The following is an 18,918-nucleotide window of genomic DNA, read 5'->3' as shown; positions in this document are numbered from 1 at the left end:
TTCCACTCAACCAGCCTTAATGAATACAATACATATTTAAATTACGAATATTTACAATACACTTAAAAGATTCTTCAGTTAAGTTTTAACAACTAGTACATTTTTATTTAAGTTTAGATAAATCTATAAGATAAAGTAATAACTTAATTTATGGGATAATTTAATTCAATCAATTATAATTAAGTCGAGATAGCTAGTAAAATGATGAGAATTAATTTAATATAAGTTCACTAGAACTATGTTATAGGGAGAAAATATATTAATCTAAAATATATTTATGTAATGAGAATATTAATGTAATGAAATTTTGCCATTAGAGGTTTTGTATTCTATTTAGAGAAATTAATGGTAATAATAAGAATGGACAGATGTTAGTTTCATTATAAGTAACAAATTTTAATCAGTAATTAATCTGTTAAGCAAGAATTTTTGTAATTTTGACCTAAATGAAGTTATTGTCCAACAACCCCTTACATCACTCGGAAGCGAGTTCCAATTTCTAGCAACTGAAACTGTATAGGATGAAGAATATAAAGATGACTTGTGGTAAGATATAATGAGTAAATTGTTATGATGAGATCTTGTACTTAGCTGATGATATGCGGATAAATTTTGAAAACGAGAAGCCAAATAGATTGGGGTTGCGGTGCGCAGAATTTGAAATAAGAGAACAAGAGAATGCAGGGCTCGTCAATCGCTTAGCCTTAGCCAAGACAGAGTTTGGAAAGACGGGGAAACATGATCATACTTACGAATATTGCAAATATAACGGACGCACGCATTATGCACACGTTGTAGCCTGCATTTAGGTTACTTAATATAATATCGCAGTAGTCAAAGTGTGGCATCACGAGTGTTTGTACAAGGATTAATTTTAATTTGTCAGGAAGAAAGTGCTTCAGTCGCTTTAATGAGTGAATAATAGAAAATATTTTTTTGGAAGTGTGATTCACTTGTTCATTCCATTCCAGGTGACTCGCGTTGGTTCGATTCTTCATAGCAAAGGAATTTTCTTATACAATTTGGGCCAGTGTATGGAAACGGTGCTATGGTGTGTAGCGAAATCCGGTTCCACGAACAGCTACAACGGCTGGGAGGATCATTGTTCTAACTAGAGAATATTCCCATATTGGCTAGAGACCTGTAGCCGTGAAGCCAGCAATTAGTTGGTTTGCCTTGGTCCTCTATGGGCTGTCGCTCCCAGGATTATTATTTTCAGATAGGATATAAGATGAGGATTGAGCTGGTGGTATATACAATAAAAAAAATCTATAGCCCCCGCAGACAAAGAATCGACTTGTATATTTTTGAACACTCATTCACTCTCCGGATTCCTTAGCCAATGAGAACTGGATACTTCACTCGCCTTTCTGGCGCCATATACAGGAGGGAGTGAACACGACGTTATCACATAAACATATTCCCTAATTTTTCCTTCCGCGCATATCTACCTACCCCCACACCCCCAGAATCAAGTAACAAATCGAATCTTTCCCCGCGCCGACTGTAGTCACTTCCCGAACCTATGGGAACATGCATGCATTTCATTCTCCGTCAAAATAAGATATTTCAGCCGGAAATGCGACGTAATATTATAACATATATTCGAAAACATAAAAAATCTAGTATAAAATTACATGACAGTTTAGCGTAACCTAATGAAACATAAACAATGATGGTACAACTGAACATTAAGTATGACGTAGTATGATAGGATATATACAGAATGTTTCAACGTACCCGTATCACCAATTTGTTTCTAAAACTACATTACACTGGGTGTTCGCAAAAAAAAAATCGTTACCAAACCCTATAATATCGAGAATCGAACCGGAATTAGGTTAACAGGGTCAACTTCGAATTTTCAAACGGGAATCTAGGTCGCGTAAGGTATCTTTGAATAGTACCTTTAAAAAGAAATAAGTTTTAATAAAACTTTTTCCGAACTTTGGATTCGTTATATTACAGGTTTAGGTAACGAAATATTTTTTTCATGAACACCTCGTATCCAGAGAGGATTTGGAATTGAACGGGTTACATCAGCTTCTTGTCTATGCGGATGACGTGAATATGTTAGGAGAAAATCTACAAACGATTAGGAAAAACAAGGGAATTTTACTGGAAGCAAGTAAAGAGATAGGTTTGGAAGTAAATCCCGAAAAACAAAGTATATGATTATTTCTCGTGACGAGAATATTGTACGAAATGGAAATATAAAAATTTGAAATTTATCTTTTGAAGAAGTGGAGAAGTTCAAATACCTTGAAGCAACAGTATATATAAATTATACTCAAGAGGAAATTAAACACAGAAGAAATATGGGAAATGCCTGTTATTATTCGGTTGAGAAGCTATTATCATCCAGTCTGCTGTCAATAAATCTGAAAGTTAGAATTTATAAAACAGTTATATTACCGGTTGTTCTTTATGGTTGTGAAACTTGGACTCTCACTCTGAGAGAGGAACATAAGGTTAAGGGTGTTTGAGAATAAGGTGCTTAGGAAAATATTTGAGGCTAAGAGGGATGAAGTTACAGGAGAATGGAGAAAGTTACACAACACAGAACTGCACGCATTGTATTCTTCACCTGACATAATTAGGAACATTAAATCCAGACGCTTGAGATGGGAAAGGCATGCAGCACGTATGGGCAAATCCAGAAATATATTTAGAGTGTTAGTTGGGAGGTCGGAGGGAAAAAGACCTTTAGGGAGGCCGAGACGTAGATGGGAAGACAATATTAAATTGGATTTGAGGTGAGGTGGGATATGATGATAGAGAATGGATTAATCTTGCTCATGATAGGGACCAATGGTGGGCTTATGTGAGGGCGGCAATGAACCTCGGGGTTCCTTAAAAGCCAGTAAGTAAGTAGGTAAGTAAGTAACACCTCGTTTAGTTTTCGAGAAGAAGTGATGATACCGGTCTTTGAAGCACCCTGTATAGCAAAACATGATATTGCTTAGAATAGGCCTACTTTTTCATATAAACTCATGAAGTAAAGTGAAGTTTTATATGACATGTCGATTGCGAACTGCGTAATTAGTGGGAAAGACATAAATCGAGCTTGATGTAGTTATAAAATCAAGTGGCAAAAACGTTTAACAAAACCTTCTAGACATAACATACGTACTTATTACTTCCTGCGTGGCATTTTGGTCGACGACTGCGCCGTATTCAACTGTGAGAGACAGGGCGTCGTCTCCCGGCCCGTAAAGTACGTGGGGAAGCGCAGTCAGGAGGCAGTAGAGCACCACGGTGAAGATACCCAGGGAGATCCATCTCGGTCGGTGCCCCTTGCCGGCGTAATAACTGAGGGCTATGGAGACGAACAGCTGGCTGATGTCGTTGCCAACAGTGATGATACCTGGAACAGACGCTTTCTTTGAATATTCTTGAAAACACTGCCAAGTTAGAACTATTTATTTATTTATTTGTTTATTTATTTATTTATTTATTTATTTATTTATTTATTTATTTATTTATTTATTTATTTATTTATTTATTTATTTATTTATTTCATCAATATTTGTTCACGTCATGGCGGATTAGATGTGTTCCAGTTCTTAATCCGCCATCACTCTCTAGGCTATACAAATATTAAAAGAACTACTGCATATTGAACCTATAAGTATCCTCTGTACACCCTAATAATAATAATAATAATAATAATAATAATAATAATAATAATAATAATAATAATAATAATAATAATAAGTATAGCTCTTGTATTTAAAACTCTTACTTTAGCCTTTTCACTTCTATACTCAATCTCTTAATAGTACATTATGCAATGAGCCTATAATGGTAGTAATTAAGACGCGAGTATGTTTATGAAACGAGCGCAAGCGAGTTTCATAATTTTCATACGAGCGTCTTAATTACCATTACAGTCAAGTTTCATACGACTTTTTAGGCTCGACCATATTTCTAACTTGAAATTATTCGTAAGTATTCATGTTATTCTTATCTGACTGAGGAGCGGAACTGACCTTGTGCAATACCTCGTAAATTGTGAGATGTGCGCAGACGCGAAAGTATTGATTTTTTCCGAGAAACAAATGTCGACATTGACCTTGATATAATCTGGAGAGTGAAATAAACATTAATCTTTATATAACCTAGAAATTGAATTAGACATTGAAAAACGAGATGACAAATTGAATTTATTTGAATATTATTTACAATTAACGCTAATTATTATAGTAACAGAACTGACTTTATTTCAAATATAGGTGATTTATTGTGAAATTGGTGAAAGGAATTTGCGGGAATGTGCTTTGTGATTCGATTGCATATCCGAGAATAATCGATACTTGCGCTTTCATATTGCTACAATGGTATTTTCTGATTGGTGGAACACCTGAACTTTAATGAATAGGTGTACTTTAATGAGGTCCGTTAAAGGGCTGCTACCAGGTGTATAATTACTATATTTCGGCATTGTCGAGCATAAAAATTATTCTGTTAACTTCATTGACTACTTTTCGTAGTTCCCTATCTTGTCCGACTACTCAACATTTGTAATTCCATATTTGACTTTCTCTTCCCATCTAATTTTAACTCTAAAAAGAAATTTTCCTAATTAATGCAGACTGCTAGCGTTAAGCTACTATAGCGTTTATTTGTAGAAATTTTTTATCCACCCAACTGTTTCTTAAATCATTCGTTGCCTGACACTTTAACGCAATATGCATTGCGTCTTAAGCTAGTCCACATAAAGGACATTTATCCTTCTCTACGTTCCCTCTCTTATTCTTGAGCTTCCAGATATCTAATCTCGACCATGCCATTCCTGTTCTCTCTTCCCTTGAATTTAGTCTAATATATTCTTCCTGTTTCCAAAACTGTTTAACCTCCCTATAGTAGTTAGAACAATTGTAAATTTTGCACTTTAATTAAATCGGAATTGTGCCGTGTAAAACAAATTCCATATGGTTGGCCAGGATCGTACTTTCGCAAGAGTTTTAAGGGTTTTGTTCATGATATCTGAGCCAATAAAAGTAAAAACATTGCTGCAGCTGCTGTCTTCCTCATTAATTCTGAGTCATACATTTGCTAAACACTATCACATCTCATTTCATGGTATGAAAGCTCTGCAGTTGGCAATCCGTAGTTTCCCTCTCTATCTCTGTGAATGACCTAGGCCCTATTACAAGTGGTGAGACTGTATTATCTTGTGATATTTTATGATGCAAATGTCCTAGTTATATATTTTAGTCATTGCATCCGATATTGATAAACTGTAATCATTTCCAGCTTCATACAGATTTTTCTTGAAACTGACTCACGATATAAGTAGAAGTGTTTATACCCTACTGTTTTCTATTAACTTATGTAATCGAGTATTACTTAATGTATAAATGTTTATACAGTATGGAAGAGGACTAAATTAATGTGGTCCTTTTGAGAGAAAAATCAGTGCAGTGAGTTAAGGCAGCGTTTCTCAAACTATGGTTCGTGTACCACCTGTGGTCCTCGAGGTCTGCCCTTGTGATCCTTCAATAGAAGACAGAAAAAAAAAATAAAATTCAAACGAATTGCTTATCACACTACAGCTTAAAATGTCAGAGTTTGAAAATGACAATCAAATTTCACTTTCTTCCAAGCACTGACATTTTATTACATTTATTACCCTACCTGTCTACCGACTTCCCACTCTACTTTCAGCAACAAAAGAGGGATTTCAAGCACTATGAACGTGGTGTTTCTCGCCACCTTTTCCCTGCACATCTGGCGCCGTGCCTGTAACCCAGCCAGGGACCACGCGAATTCATAACAGAGGACCAAAGTACCGAACCTTAATTACATTTTAATATAAGCTATAAGTATACTGATATTAAAATATGCTACAAAAATAATAAATTTGCCTTTGAAGGGAATAAGAGTAAGGTGGTCAGCGGAACTGTAATGACTTTAAAAAGCGGTCCCCACTTCAAAAAAGTTTGAGAAACGCAGTTAAGGGAACCCGGTCCTTGAAAGATAATTAACATTTCCATTTTTTTTTTTTACTATATTATCTACCCTAAACTGGGATTGCCCGGTCTCTGATCGGGTCAAAAACCCTGATAGGTTTATTTTTTATTTTATTGGGTTATTTTACGACGCTGTATCAACATTTAGGTTATTTAGCGTCTGAATGATGTGAAGGTGATAATGCCGGTGAAATGAGTCCGGGGTCCAGCACCGAAAGTTACCCAGCATTTGCTCGTATTGGGTTGAGGGAAAACCCCGGAAAAAAACCTCAACCAGGTAACTTGCCCCGACCGGGATTCGAACCCGGGCCACCTGGTTTCGCGGCCAGACGCGCTGACCGTTACTCCATAGGTGTGGACATCCTAATAGAACTGATATTAATTAACCCTTGCGATGAACTACGGTGAAGTCCAGAGGGCCTAATTAGTCAAATCCACTCTCCTAATCTCCACGCTGAGGCCCTCTAAGATCTTTTAAGATGCGAAAGTGAGAGTGGTGCGCGGAAAGCAACGGGAAGCTACCGCATTTGTTTCCCAAGACAAACTGCAAACATGACATGATGAAATGATGCACTTGAAGGAATGTTGAACGGAAAAAAAGTTTGGGGCAGAAGAAGTTATCAAATGATAGACGACATTAAAATATATGGATCATATGCGGAGACTAAAAGAAAGGCAGAAAATAGGAAATATTGGAGAATGCTGGATTTGCAGTGAAAGACTTGCCCTTGGGCAGAACAGTATGCGTGTGTGTGTTTTTTTTTTTTGTGTGTGGTGTTTGTGTGTTTTTTTTTTTTTTTCCCCCCCCCTGATATTTCCTCTTTCCAACGATTTATGAAACTTACATGTATACGTACTACTCACTTCTAAAGAGGTGAATTTTTTGTAGCAATTCGCCACATGCAGCTGAAACGTACTAAATTTTTTTAAAGTTATCTTGAAAGTAGTGAAAATTTTCATTTTGACTTTTCACTGCATTATTATTGTTGTTCAATCAATTGTCTGAAGACAGTCTGAACCTCACAAGTGATACCAAAAAGAAACCACTTATGAGGTAACTATGTCAAGAGATAATGGGATAGGGTGGCCAGTTCCTTTCCCTCTCTGTTGTATACATCACCGACTAGGTATATTATAGTCTCTTAAATTTCATCTTTCCAATGGTATATGAAATATAATCTGTTACACTGCACATTTATAAAGAGGTAAAAAAAAGTTTTGTAACAATCCTCCGTATGCATCTGAGATGAAATAAAATTTTTTGAAGGTCATTTTGCGTAAGTTTGTATTTTCTGTGCAAAATGCATATTTTCTCAATTTCTACCCATCAGATTTACTTCAGACGTTCAGAGGACAATTATTATAACTTAGTCCTTAACTTAGCACAGGCAATTTATTATATTTAAATTTACAAAGAAATTAACCTCAAAACGTAGCAACAAAAGCTATCAAAATTCGCATTTTGTGAAAAAAAAAAGAATTAATTACTTGGAGAACTACGTTAAATTTTTCTCAAAACCGTTGTCTATTGAACACTATAAGTGCCAAGATTAAGCTGTAAAAATTCCTTTACTATACTCCCAATAGTATCTGAGGAAGATATTTAAGTTTTAATTAATAGAAGTTTGTTTTTACTAATGCTGAATTAAATTTCAATCAGTAGAGTTCTTTTCTTTAAATTATTCAAATTTCAATTAACACAATAGGGAAGAGTCGGGTAGTACCGGACATTGGGTAATATCGGACAGTGAGTTTCTTTCATCTACCACACGATGATAGTAGCTGATTGACATGGTTACGTTTCTGTGATGCCGCAGAGAGAAACGTAACCATGTCATTCAGGTACTACCATATGGTGGTAGATGAAAGAAATGCACTGTCAGATACTACCCGATGTTCGATATTACCCGACTCTCCCCTACATTTCTTTGTAAAGCTTAATTAAATTTCAGCCTGTAGAATTTTTTTCATTAAAATGCTCAATATAATTTTAGTTAATAGAATTTTGCTCTTTAAAGTTTTCAACTTAATTTTAGTTAGTGTAACTTTTGTTCTTTAAATCGCCTAATTAAATTTCAAGTAGTCGAATTTTGTTCTTTAAAATGCTCGCTATAGTAGCGCCGACCGTCCCATACTATTCCGACCTTGGTTAAGTAGTAACATGTATCAAATATTGATATAGAGTTTCTCTACAAATTCTGAATAAATATTGAAGAGGAAGAAGAAAACTAAGTTTTTTTGACATATATCATGAATGTCATTTTATTTTTCAAAGGGATCGTCTGACCGAATATGCATGAAGGTTTACCAAGATAATTTCTGCTGTAAATAGAATATTTTGCATATAGCCTAAATTGAAAGCGAAATGTTATTAATAGGGACGGATTTTTATGTAATATCAAGATGTGAAATATGTACATATTTATGTAAGAAAAATAAGCTGAATATGTACCGAAATATATTAAATCATGAAAATATTTAATATCAATATCTGGCAGGTATAGGGTAGGTAAGACCCTCCAGTTGTGATTTCATAGAGCACCCGACTTTTTTACCGCACACTTGACACATTACTATTTTTCCATCTGTAGTGAAAGCTTCGTCCATCGCAATCCATGATTTTATTTTTGTCGTTGAGGTTGAAGATACAGGGGCCAATTTAGTTAGTTAAAAGTAGTAGATAAACTCACTTGCACTTTATACTGTAGAGAACTGAGTCAAATGAATGATACAACAGCAGTGGCGTAGCGTCAATGTAAGCTAAAAAGCTCAGCTTCCCCAGTTAATAATTTCATAATAAACCTGCAGTTTATGAACAAAATTATTTATTAATTTTAATAGAGTTTATATTTATGCGTTAAATATTGTGATGCGGCAGCTCAGCATGATTTGTGATGCAGCAGTAAACAAGAAGCCTGCACACGCCAGCTTCCAAGCAGACTGGTTTCTTTCACTCATTCTTCTGTGTAACCCATCCCGCAGATTCTCCACCCCTTTGTAACTAAACTACCCTTGTCGCAAGGCACGGAAGAAGCTAGCTTTTACATTGAAAGTTTCCGAGTTATCCCTTTCGTGAGGGTTTGTTCAGTTGAAGTGTTAGTGTGCATTGCGGCTGATATGATAAATAATGAGTGAAATAACAGTTCCTGACACCAATTTACTTGAATTTTTAGGACAATTCTATTATCAAGACTGACTTACGAACAAAAGTGCGATTTAAAAAACAAATGACCGTGTCTATTTGTTAGAGATATGTGTAAACCATGAAATCATATTTTACTACGTACCATTTGAGGTCATGCCTTATTGGTGTTACGAGGTTCCAACCAATCTTCGAACTGCTGGCTTGACATTGACTACTATTTATTTTAAGACTATATTTTTGTAATACGTTTTCTCATATGTACATGAAAGAGAACTTGAGTTAGCTTCCCCTGCTCAAAATTTCATGCTACACCACTGTACAACAGTACTGCAAGCTTTACTGGATTAGGAGAAAGTAAGAGGAGATGTGGGACACATGCATTTTAGCTGCTCCCTGTAAGAAACAAAGTACCTATCTACTAAAATCTCAAACTATAGGCATTTACAAACTGTTGTTTGAAAAGTGACATTCTTGTCTCATTCAGAGGGGTAGGATTATTCCAGCCGAGAACCATACTTTCTAATTCCTCGGAAAATCCCATTTTCGTATAGGTCTACTAAATTTAAAGTAAAGAGGTCAAGCAATAACCTGAAAAGCTATTTATTTTAATCTTTCAACATCTTTTCAGTTTGTTCCTTTACTTCAGCTTCTTTTCAAAATTCGGCTACTTTATTGTGGCTCATGCCAGACTTGACACGGGTTTTCCCTGGTTGGATTAGGAAGAGGGTGGGTAAGGTTGCAAATTGCATGGGAACGGCTTGTTAAGACGTGTGCAGAACAATTTTAGTTTGAGACAAATCACGTCATCCTCGTCCCACTCCACCGCATGAAGCAACGCTACTTTCTGAGTGATTTTACAATACAAGGTAGTTGTATGAGAAAGTTTACCTTTTATTCACTCATATTTACAGTGGGTGAGTGCCTCTATTACTTCCTGCAACTAAAAATGTTATGTTTCGTCCCGAAATATATCCTTCCTTGTGTAGGTAAAAGGCTTTTTAAATCTGTGTATTTCAAATTGTAAACTTCCCCAGCAGAATTTTTTTTTCTTTTAGAGAAGTAAAAATGAATAAAACCCCTAAATATGTAGATTTATGTAATACCAAGCCATAATATGTAATGTGGGGTAAATATGTAATAGTAATATGCGTTACAAGAGCGGTATGTTGAAGTTTTCATGTTCGAGGAAAAGTTTGAAGAAGCGTAACGTAGTTGAGCTTTTTAAATTTCTGAGAATTGAAAGAAAACATACCGCTCATGTATCGTACATTATTTTGTGCGAAGATCGATTATTACATACCTGAAAGAGGAATTTCTAATTAGTTGCAATGAAATCTCCATCTTGGTTTCTATTCAATGACGGCAAATTTACAAAACAAAAATATCTATCTTCAACATTGTTGCTTTAAAATGTTTTCTGTGTTTACTATACTCCAGCAGGCCGTGATATACGTCTGTCTTTTTTTTCTCCCAGTCTATAAATGCGAACTTAAAACAAACGGCTTCCTTAGTGTTACATGCATCACGAATGCAGTAACTTTAGTGGAGTTGTAGAGTTTATTTAATTTTTGCAAATATTTAAAAACAATAATTAACAGTGCAATTTAGGTGAAATTGCAGTGGTAAGTTTCCAATTTATAATTATTACTATATTGAACGTCTCTAAAAATAATATGTTAAAAGCCTAAAGCAGTAAAATGAATGTCGCGCTTAAGCGGTAAAAAGAGGGAAATTGTTATGTGTGTTAGGTTAGGAATACTGAATGTGGAATTTTAGACTTACCGCGGATTGGTTTTGTGCGGAAACCAAGCAAATACGCACGATCTCGCACAAAAATATGTATCAAATTTTTAATATATCAATGGTAATTACGAGGGGGATCCAGGAAATAACGACCGTTCGCGCATACCCGCCGCGCAGCTGACTCCCCTTCCTTGTTTGAAAGTCAACTGGCTTCCTTAAGATGTGTTCTCATAATGTTGTGAGTACTGGTTGCAACAAGTCGCCATTGTGCATTTTATGTTACTTCAAAATGAACGACGTGATTGATAATCCCGCCGACTGTGAGGTGAGGAGTGTGATTCGATTTTTGAATGCCCGACATTTGAAACCTGCAGAAATTTACGGCAATTGAAAGAAGTGTATGGCGATATTGTAATGAATGAAAGAAATGTGAGAAAATGGCGCGAAATGTTCAACAATGGGCGAACAAATGTCCACGATGAAACTCGACCCGGACGCCCATCACTCATCACAGAAGACCTGAAGACTAAAGTGAACGACAGAATCTTGCAGGACATGCGCACATCACTCGACGAATTGCATATTGCCTTTCCTGACATTTCTCGTTCTTTGCTTGGTGAAACTGTGTCGCAACATCTTGGCTACCACAAAATCTGTGCACGATGGGTTCCACGGCAACTGAGTGACCAACACAAAACTCAGAGAATGGCCTCAGCATTGACATTCTTGATGCGATATCACACAGATGGAGACGCCTTTCTTGATCAAATTGTGACTGGTGATGAGACCTGGGTGTCTCACAACACCCCAGAGACCAAGCGCCAATCACGTCAGTGGCACCATCCCTCATCACCCAAGAAACCGAGAAAATTCAGACTCTCTCAACACAAAAAGTCATGATTACTGTCTTTTGGGATCGCAAAGGTGTTCTCTTGCTGGATTTCATGCCAAAAGGCACTACGATCAATGCAAATCGTTATTGTGAGACTTTACGAAAACTACGGCTAGCCATCCAAAACAAGAGGCGAGGAATGCTTTCGAGAGGAGTTGTGCTTCTTCACGACAACGCCCGCTCGCACACTGCTGCTTCCACTCGAGAATTGCTGGATCAATTCGGTTGGAAAATCTTTGATCATTCGCCCTATAGTCCAGACCTTGCTCCTAGCGATTTTCACCTTTTCACTAAGCTGAAAGACTTTCTGGGTGGTACGCGTTTTGGAAGTGATGAAGAGTTGAAGAAGACAGTGAACACCTGGCTTAATGAACTGGCGGCAGAGGAGTATAACACGGGAATTCTAGAGCTAGTTAACAGATACGACAAATGTTTAAATGTAGGTGGTGATTACGTAGAGAAGTAAAGGAAGCTTCAGTTATGTAACAGACTTTGTTTTTTAAAATAAATATATATATTTTTTTATTATTACAACAAAACGGTCGTTATTTCCTGGATCCCCCTCGTACAAGATTCGCAAAGATTTGTTATTTATATACGGTTAGGTTGAAAGGAGTAAAATATGTAATTACATAAAAATCCGATCCCTAGTTATTAATTTCCAAACCTTGAAATATATTTTTCAGTTTTGTTTTAATTTATTAACATGAAAAAGTAACTGTCCGTCGTTACCTGTGGTTCTGCTGGGAATCTTGAATCTCTTCTCGAGGGTGGTGATGGTGCCGTTGAAGTACGCATAGCTGGCAGAAAACGTGCAGCCCAGCAGTCCGTACACCAGCACGTACACCTTCTTGTTGGCAAACTTCTGCAGCCACGCTGAGCGGATGGGCCCAATACCGCACATTGTTTCATCCGTCAGTGGATGATCCCTGTACACATCTTCTATTTCTCTCGGTGGGATCATTTTTTCTTTATCCGACGACAAGTTGGCTACACTGTTGTTACCCTGGTGGTTTTGATGGTTATTCGCTTCCATTTTACTTTTATAAATTTTCGTTTAATTTTATTAAAGTACACTTTATTATAATTAATTGAAACTTGAAATATATCTTATAGTTTTGGTTTTCGAAATATTCGCGTCAGTTAATATTTGATATAGTTCAATTCTTTGTTCCACTATTTTACAAATATCATGCAGTCAATGGTTTTTACATTTTCAAACGTCTAAAATTAAAGTTTTTGCTGATCTTTATAATTTTTGATACGACTAGTTTGATTACTTCAATTTTTTATTATTTAAAAAAATACTACAGTAATTTAGTTGAATAAATACGAAACGCCTAAATGTTATTTATTATGTAACATAAATATTAATTGCGATTTTATACCGAAATCAATACAACTTTATTTTTTGAATAATTGAATTATTGAACGCTAAATTTGGACAATTGCTGTATCAGAAATCAGAAGCCGAGCAATGCTCAGTGTTAGGGAAATAGAAGTGTCAAATATATCCAATCTTGAAGATAATTTCGTCTGCAGATGTTAGTTGTCCAAACGTTTCTCTAACACTGGCAGAGACACGACGCGAGTCCCAGGTTTTGCTCTGCTCTGTCTTTTATCGTGAAAGAATCTTTCTAATCCCCTTGTCATCACACCTATTCGTTAAGCTTATATTGTTAGACTGATATATGATTTCCCCTTCTTCTGTTAAGTGTTTAACAATGATTCTGTCGGTATTTGCTCGGGAGTTTCATCATTAGAAGCGACTGATAGAACGTCGCTGCCAACTTCTGAAACATAGAAACACAAGGACACAAAATGTAACAACTTGGTGTCAACAGATACTCTCCACTTTAAATTGCCTGTAAGAAATTTATCAGTTTAATGTATAGGGTACTGCACATCGTAACCGCAACACTTGTTGGTAAACATCAAGACTTCTCATGGTTTTCTGCATTGGGTTGATACGAGCAAAATGAAACACAAGTTCAGTATTGTCCTATTATTTAAATACTAGCCGTACCCGTGCACTCCGCTACACCTGTTAGAAATAAATATAAAGTAATTACATAATTAAAATAAGACGTTTGATCCAGGGAACATTCGTGTTTGATAGAAGGATAAGTCGTTTAATATGTTACTTAATTTAAATTGTATTTAAATAATTAAAATGCGGCCATTTTGATACAGAGAGCACTCAGAAGTTACTGTAATAACATTATAGCATTATGTCCATCTACAGAAACTACACTTTCCAATGGTGAAATAATAATTAATCATACAAATCGTTTAATTTAGCTTCCGATATTACTTCATACAAACACAGAAACATCCTCTGTAGACTATGTTTCATAGATTTCGATTGTTGTTGTCCAAGGCCCCTTATAGACGTAGTCATTTGTTTTTCATTTCATTACACCGCCTTAGATGGCATTGTATTTTAATTTTAAAACTCATTTATCTCATTAAATATCAGTCCTATCAAAATTTTGCAGAGAAGAAAACTTATCGGAAATCATTTTTAAAGAAACGTTTGTTATGCAACATATTTCACAAAAAGCAATAATAAGCGAGATATTTCGATTTATTTAAATCAGGCCTCCTTATAACCCCCCTTTTAAATAATGTATTTTGAATGTCGTATAGCCTAAAATCTAAGTTACAACGAACTTAATTTATATTACAATTTTCATATAAATCGGTTCAGCCATTATCGCGTGAAAAGGTAACAAACATCCAGACAGACAGACAGACAGACATACAAACAAAAATTTCAAAAAAGCGATTTTCGGTTTCAGGGTGGTTAATTATATATGTTATAACCAATTATTTTTGGAAAATCGAAAATTACCAGAAAAATTTCGGCTACAGATTTATTATTAGTATAGATATTGAAAAAGAATGATTCATGCTGATATGTGAAAACACTGGAAACTGATTAAATAACCGGTAAAATGTGAAATACATGCATGAATTTGATTGCCCTCCAGTTCACTCTGGTGTTTTCAGCAAAGTTCCGGCACTCTACAAATTCAGAATGCCGCTTTGAATAGTTACTTTTTTCCGTTTATGCTATTCTATAAATCATTACATAACTATAGACTTATATAACCATTTTACTGTTATTTCATAAACTGCCTTGTATTCTTCGAATTGCTAAACAAGCAACTCTATTTCTATTCGAACACCAGTTAAAGGTAACAACAAATTCCACAATTTGGGACATCTGGCCGAAATCTACGGCTGACCACTAAGATCCAGAATACAAAGCAGAGGTTAAATGAAAAATACAATATGTTTGCGGAGAGAATACGGAAGAATAATAAACTTAAAAATAAAGTACAATTTGATTTCGGAGAAACATGAGATGAAAATACATTGAAGAGTAATGAAATGAAGTGAAAAAAAAAGAAGATTGAACACTTGGATGTACGAGGCGCGTCCAGAAAGTAAGTTTCCCTGGGGTAATTTAAAGAAAGAACACACAATTTCATGGAAAGATTTATTGCAAGAGATACAGAAATTATTGTTGAGCTATTTTTCAACACATTCCCCCGGAAGCGAGACCGTTTATGCTATTCTATAAATCATTACATAACTATAGATTTATACTCGTATAACCATTTTACTGTTATTCCAGAAACTGCCTTGTATTCTTCGAATTGCTAAACAAGCAACTCCTTTTATTTTTGTTCGAACATCAGATGAGAGTAAAGGAATGAAGATTGAACACTTGGATGTACGAGACGCGTCCAGAAAGTAAGTTTCCCTGGGGTCATTTAGACAAAGAAAATAATAATAATAATAATAATAATAATAATAATTTATTTGTTTATTTATTTACTTATTTATTTATTTATTTATTTATACTGGCAGAGTTAAGGCCAGTAGGGTCTTCTCTTACATTCTACCAGATCACAAAGTACACAAGTAAAGTATACAATTTCATGGAAAGATAGGATCTACAGAAATTATTATTGTTGACCTATTTTTCAACACATTCCCCACCGGATTTGAGACATTTGTCATACCGTGGGATCAACTTTTGTATCTCTGCGTCGTAGAATTCTGTCGCCTGGGATCGTAACCAGTGTGTGACAGCCGTCTGCACCTCTCTGTCACTGTGGACTACATGCTTTTTATGTGTAAGAAAAGATGGTAATCACTGGGAGCTAGATCTGGGCTGTAGGGTGGATGTTGAAACACCTTTCAGCGGAACTCCTGCAGAAGATCTGTTATGTGCCAAGCCGTATGTGGCCGAGCGTTATCGTGCAGCAAGACAAACCGGCAGCATTTTCACAGTGACGGAGAGGCGCAGACGGCTGGTTCCGATTCCAGGCTGCAGACTTCTACGACACAGGAATATAAAAGTTGATCCAACGGTATGACAAATGTCTTAATTCCGGTGGGGAATGTGTTGAAAAATAGCTCAACAATTGTTGTATCTGTTCCAATAAATCTTTCCATGAAATTGTGTTTTTTTTTTCTATAAATGATTCCAGGGAAACTTGTGAATTTCACAGGTGCTTCGTACAGAATTTTGTTTCGATTTGTAACTACAAAATTACATTTTTATTACGCATTTATCACACAATTGTTACAAATCACGCCACTCTTGTATGTTCTACGAGACTGTACATTAGGATACATAATATTAAGCTGTAAAGAATCAAGTTCCTAAAGTCGTATGATTTGTAACAATTTTTGTGATAAGTGCGTAATAATGATGTAATTTTTAGTTAAAAATTCAAAAACAAAATCTGTACAGAACAATTAACAACACATTTTTAGCTTGAGAATACTAGTCAATTAAAGAAATGATACTTCTGAATAGTTCATTCTCTATTTGTAATATTCTTTTACTCTTAAAACTAAAGAAAAAAGGTATTTTACTAACAACTTCAAATTAGTGTAACTCTGAAAACATTGAGATTAAGACAAATGTTTAAATGACATTTTTTGTTCAGAATGTGAGACTGTGTCAACAGACTTGGCCATTTAAATATGCACAAAATTTCTCACGTTCGGTAAGTTTGTCGCTCATTTCCCATAACTTAAACTTTCCAACTCCGTTTCCCTCATAGCTTCCATATCTTTTTTTTTTTTTAGATAAATTCATTAAATTTTGCATACACGTGTATTTCATACTGGAGAATAAACTCTGCCTTGAGCACTGTTATATCATTTCAAATTTTCGTTAATAATTTTATAGATGTTTTTTACAATTCATGAGGAAAAATTAACAATAAGTTTTTATCTATAGATACTGGTTGAACCGCAAGTATTGTCATTAATTTCAGGAGGTTATTCTTTGAGATATTTCAGACAAAAAAGTTTAACACAATTTTGTTCGTTTTTGCTTCCTTTCCGAGAATTTTTTTTTTTCATTAAACATTTCATAGCGTGTTTGGGGAAAGCCATTGATTCAATTCCCAATATGCACAGCCATTTTAAGAGAACAGTGTTTTATGATAACAAATGATTGAATGCCTTTTAAATGTGCAGAAATTTGATCCGAACAAATGTAACATTTTAAAATTCCTTTTCAGAATTAAAAGTTACATTTGTTCAGTTCAAATTTCTGGACATTTAAAGAACAAAGCTAAACTTCTTTCAAGCATTTATTACCGTAATACGCTGCTCTCTTAAATTTACTGAGCGTATTGGGAATTAAATCAATGTTCTACTCATGAAACGCAATGAAATGTTTTATATAAAACAAGTTGTATCTCGAAAAGAAAGCAAAAACGAACAAAATTGTATTAAACTTTTTTGTTTGAAATATCTTAAAGAGTAACCCCCTGAAATTAGTGACATTACTAACGATTCACCCTGAATATGCAATTAATTGCGGCAGGGTTGAACATACCCATTATGAATTTTATTTTATTAGGTTATTTTACGACACTTTTTCAACAGGTTAGGTTATTTAGCATCTTAATGAGATGAAGGTGATAATGCCGGTGAAATGAGTCCGGGGTCCAACACTGAAAGTTACCCAGCATTTGCTCATATTGGGTTGAGGGAAAACTCCGGAAAAAACCTCAACCAGCAACTTGCCCCGACCGGAAATCGAACCCGGGTTACCTGGTTTCGCGGCTGGACGCGCTAACCGTTACTCTACAGGTGTGAACCTCATTATGAAGAAAGCATAGAAAGTATAGACAATTTTACAAGATATCAGAGAAACCAAATTACCCTACACCCTCTCCCAAATTAAAAAAAAAATACAATTACCCTTAAAAATAAAGGTTTTTTTTTTTTCAACTCTAAAAAATTGTTTATTGACCTGAGGTATTGCTTAATTATTATATAAAATTTCAGCAGAAAATTAATTCAGAATATCTAGAAATTAGATTTTGAATTTTACTTAATTTATGCTACCGAAAGTTGTAGACCTAATAGCCCCTCAAGATCTCACTAAATTACTCATTCCAACACACACAAATATTCACTGTTCCACTTAGTAACTCAAAGCTTCGAAATATTCATCTAATGATACAAATGTTCTGAATATGTTAGGAGAAAATACACAAACGATTAGGGAAAACACGGAAATTTTACTTGAAGAAAGTAAAGCGATCGGTTTGGACGTAAATCCCGAAAAGACAAAGTATATGATTATGTCTCGTGACCAGAATATTGTACGAAATGGAAATATAAAAATTGGAGATTTATCCTTCGAAGAGGTGGAAAAATTCAAATATCTTGGAGCAACAGTAACAAATATAAATGACACTCGGGAGGAAATTAAACGCAGAATAAATATGGGAAATGCCTGTTATTATTCGGTTGAGAAGCTCTTATCATCCAGTCTGTTGTCCAAAAATCTGAAAGTTGGAATTTATAAAACAGTTATATTACCGGTTGTTCTGTATGGCTATAAAACTTGGACTCTCACTTTGAGAGAGGAACATAGGTTAAGGGTGTTTGAGAATAAGGTGCTTAGGAAAATATTTGGGGCTAAGAGGGATGAAGTTACAGGAGAATGGAGAAAGTTACACAACACAGAACTGCACGCATTGTATTCTTCACCTGACATAATTAGGAACATAAAATCCAGACGTTTGAGATGGACAGGGCATGTAGCACGTATGGGCGAATCCAGAAATGCATATAGAGTGTTAGTTGGGAGACCGGAGGGAAAAGACCTTTAGGGA

General features: G+C 35.3%; 1 protein-coding gene and 1 long non-coding RNA gene across 3 annotated transcripts in view; both read right to left on the bottom strand.

The window, feature by feature from the left end:
* LOC138694957 (uncharacterized) overlaps positions 1-18,918 on the bottom strand; it is a 223,060-nt gene that overhangs the window by 60,491 nt on the left and 143,651 nt on the right. The gene's annotated exons all lie outside the window — the stretch shown is intronic.
* Positions 1-18,918, bottom strand: part of LOC138694955 (solute carrier organic anion transporter family member 74D-like) — a 110,084-nt gene that overhangs the window by 48,707 nt on the left and 42,459 nt on the right. For both annotated transcript variants that reach the window (XM_069819177.1, XM_069819178.1), the window contains exons 2-3: positions 12,488-13,548; positions 3,134-3,367 (exon numbers count right to left, since the gene is read on the bottom strand). In XM_069819177.1, the coding sequence (XP_069675278.1) occupies positions 3,134-3,367; positions 12,488-12,791 (538 nt within the window). In that variant the 5' untranslated portion in view covers positions 12,792-13,548. The remainder of the gene's footprint in view (positions 1-3,133; positions 3,368-12,487; positions 13,549-18,918) is intronic.

The sequence above is a fragment of the Periplaneta americana genome, chromosome 2, assembly GCF_040183065.1.
Source record: "Periplaneta americana isolate PAMFEO1 chromosome 2, P.americana_PAMFEO1_priV1, whole genome shotgun sequence".
NCBI lineage: Eukaryota > Metazoa > Arthropoda > Insecta > Blattodea > Blattidae > Periplaneta > Periplaneta americana.
The sequence above is the reverse complement of the archived record's forward strand: the minus strand, read 5'-3'. Positions and strand labels throughout refer to the sequence as shown.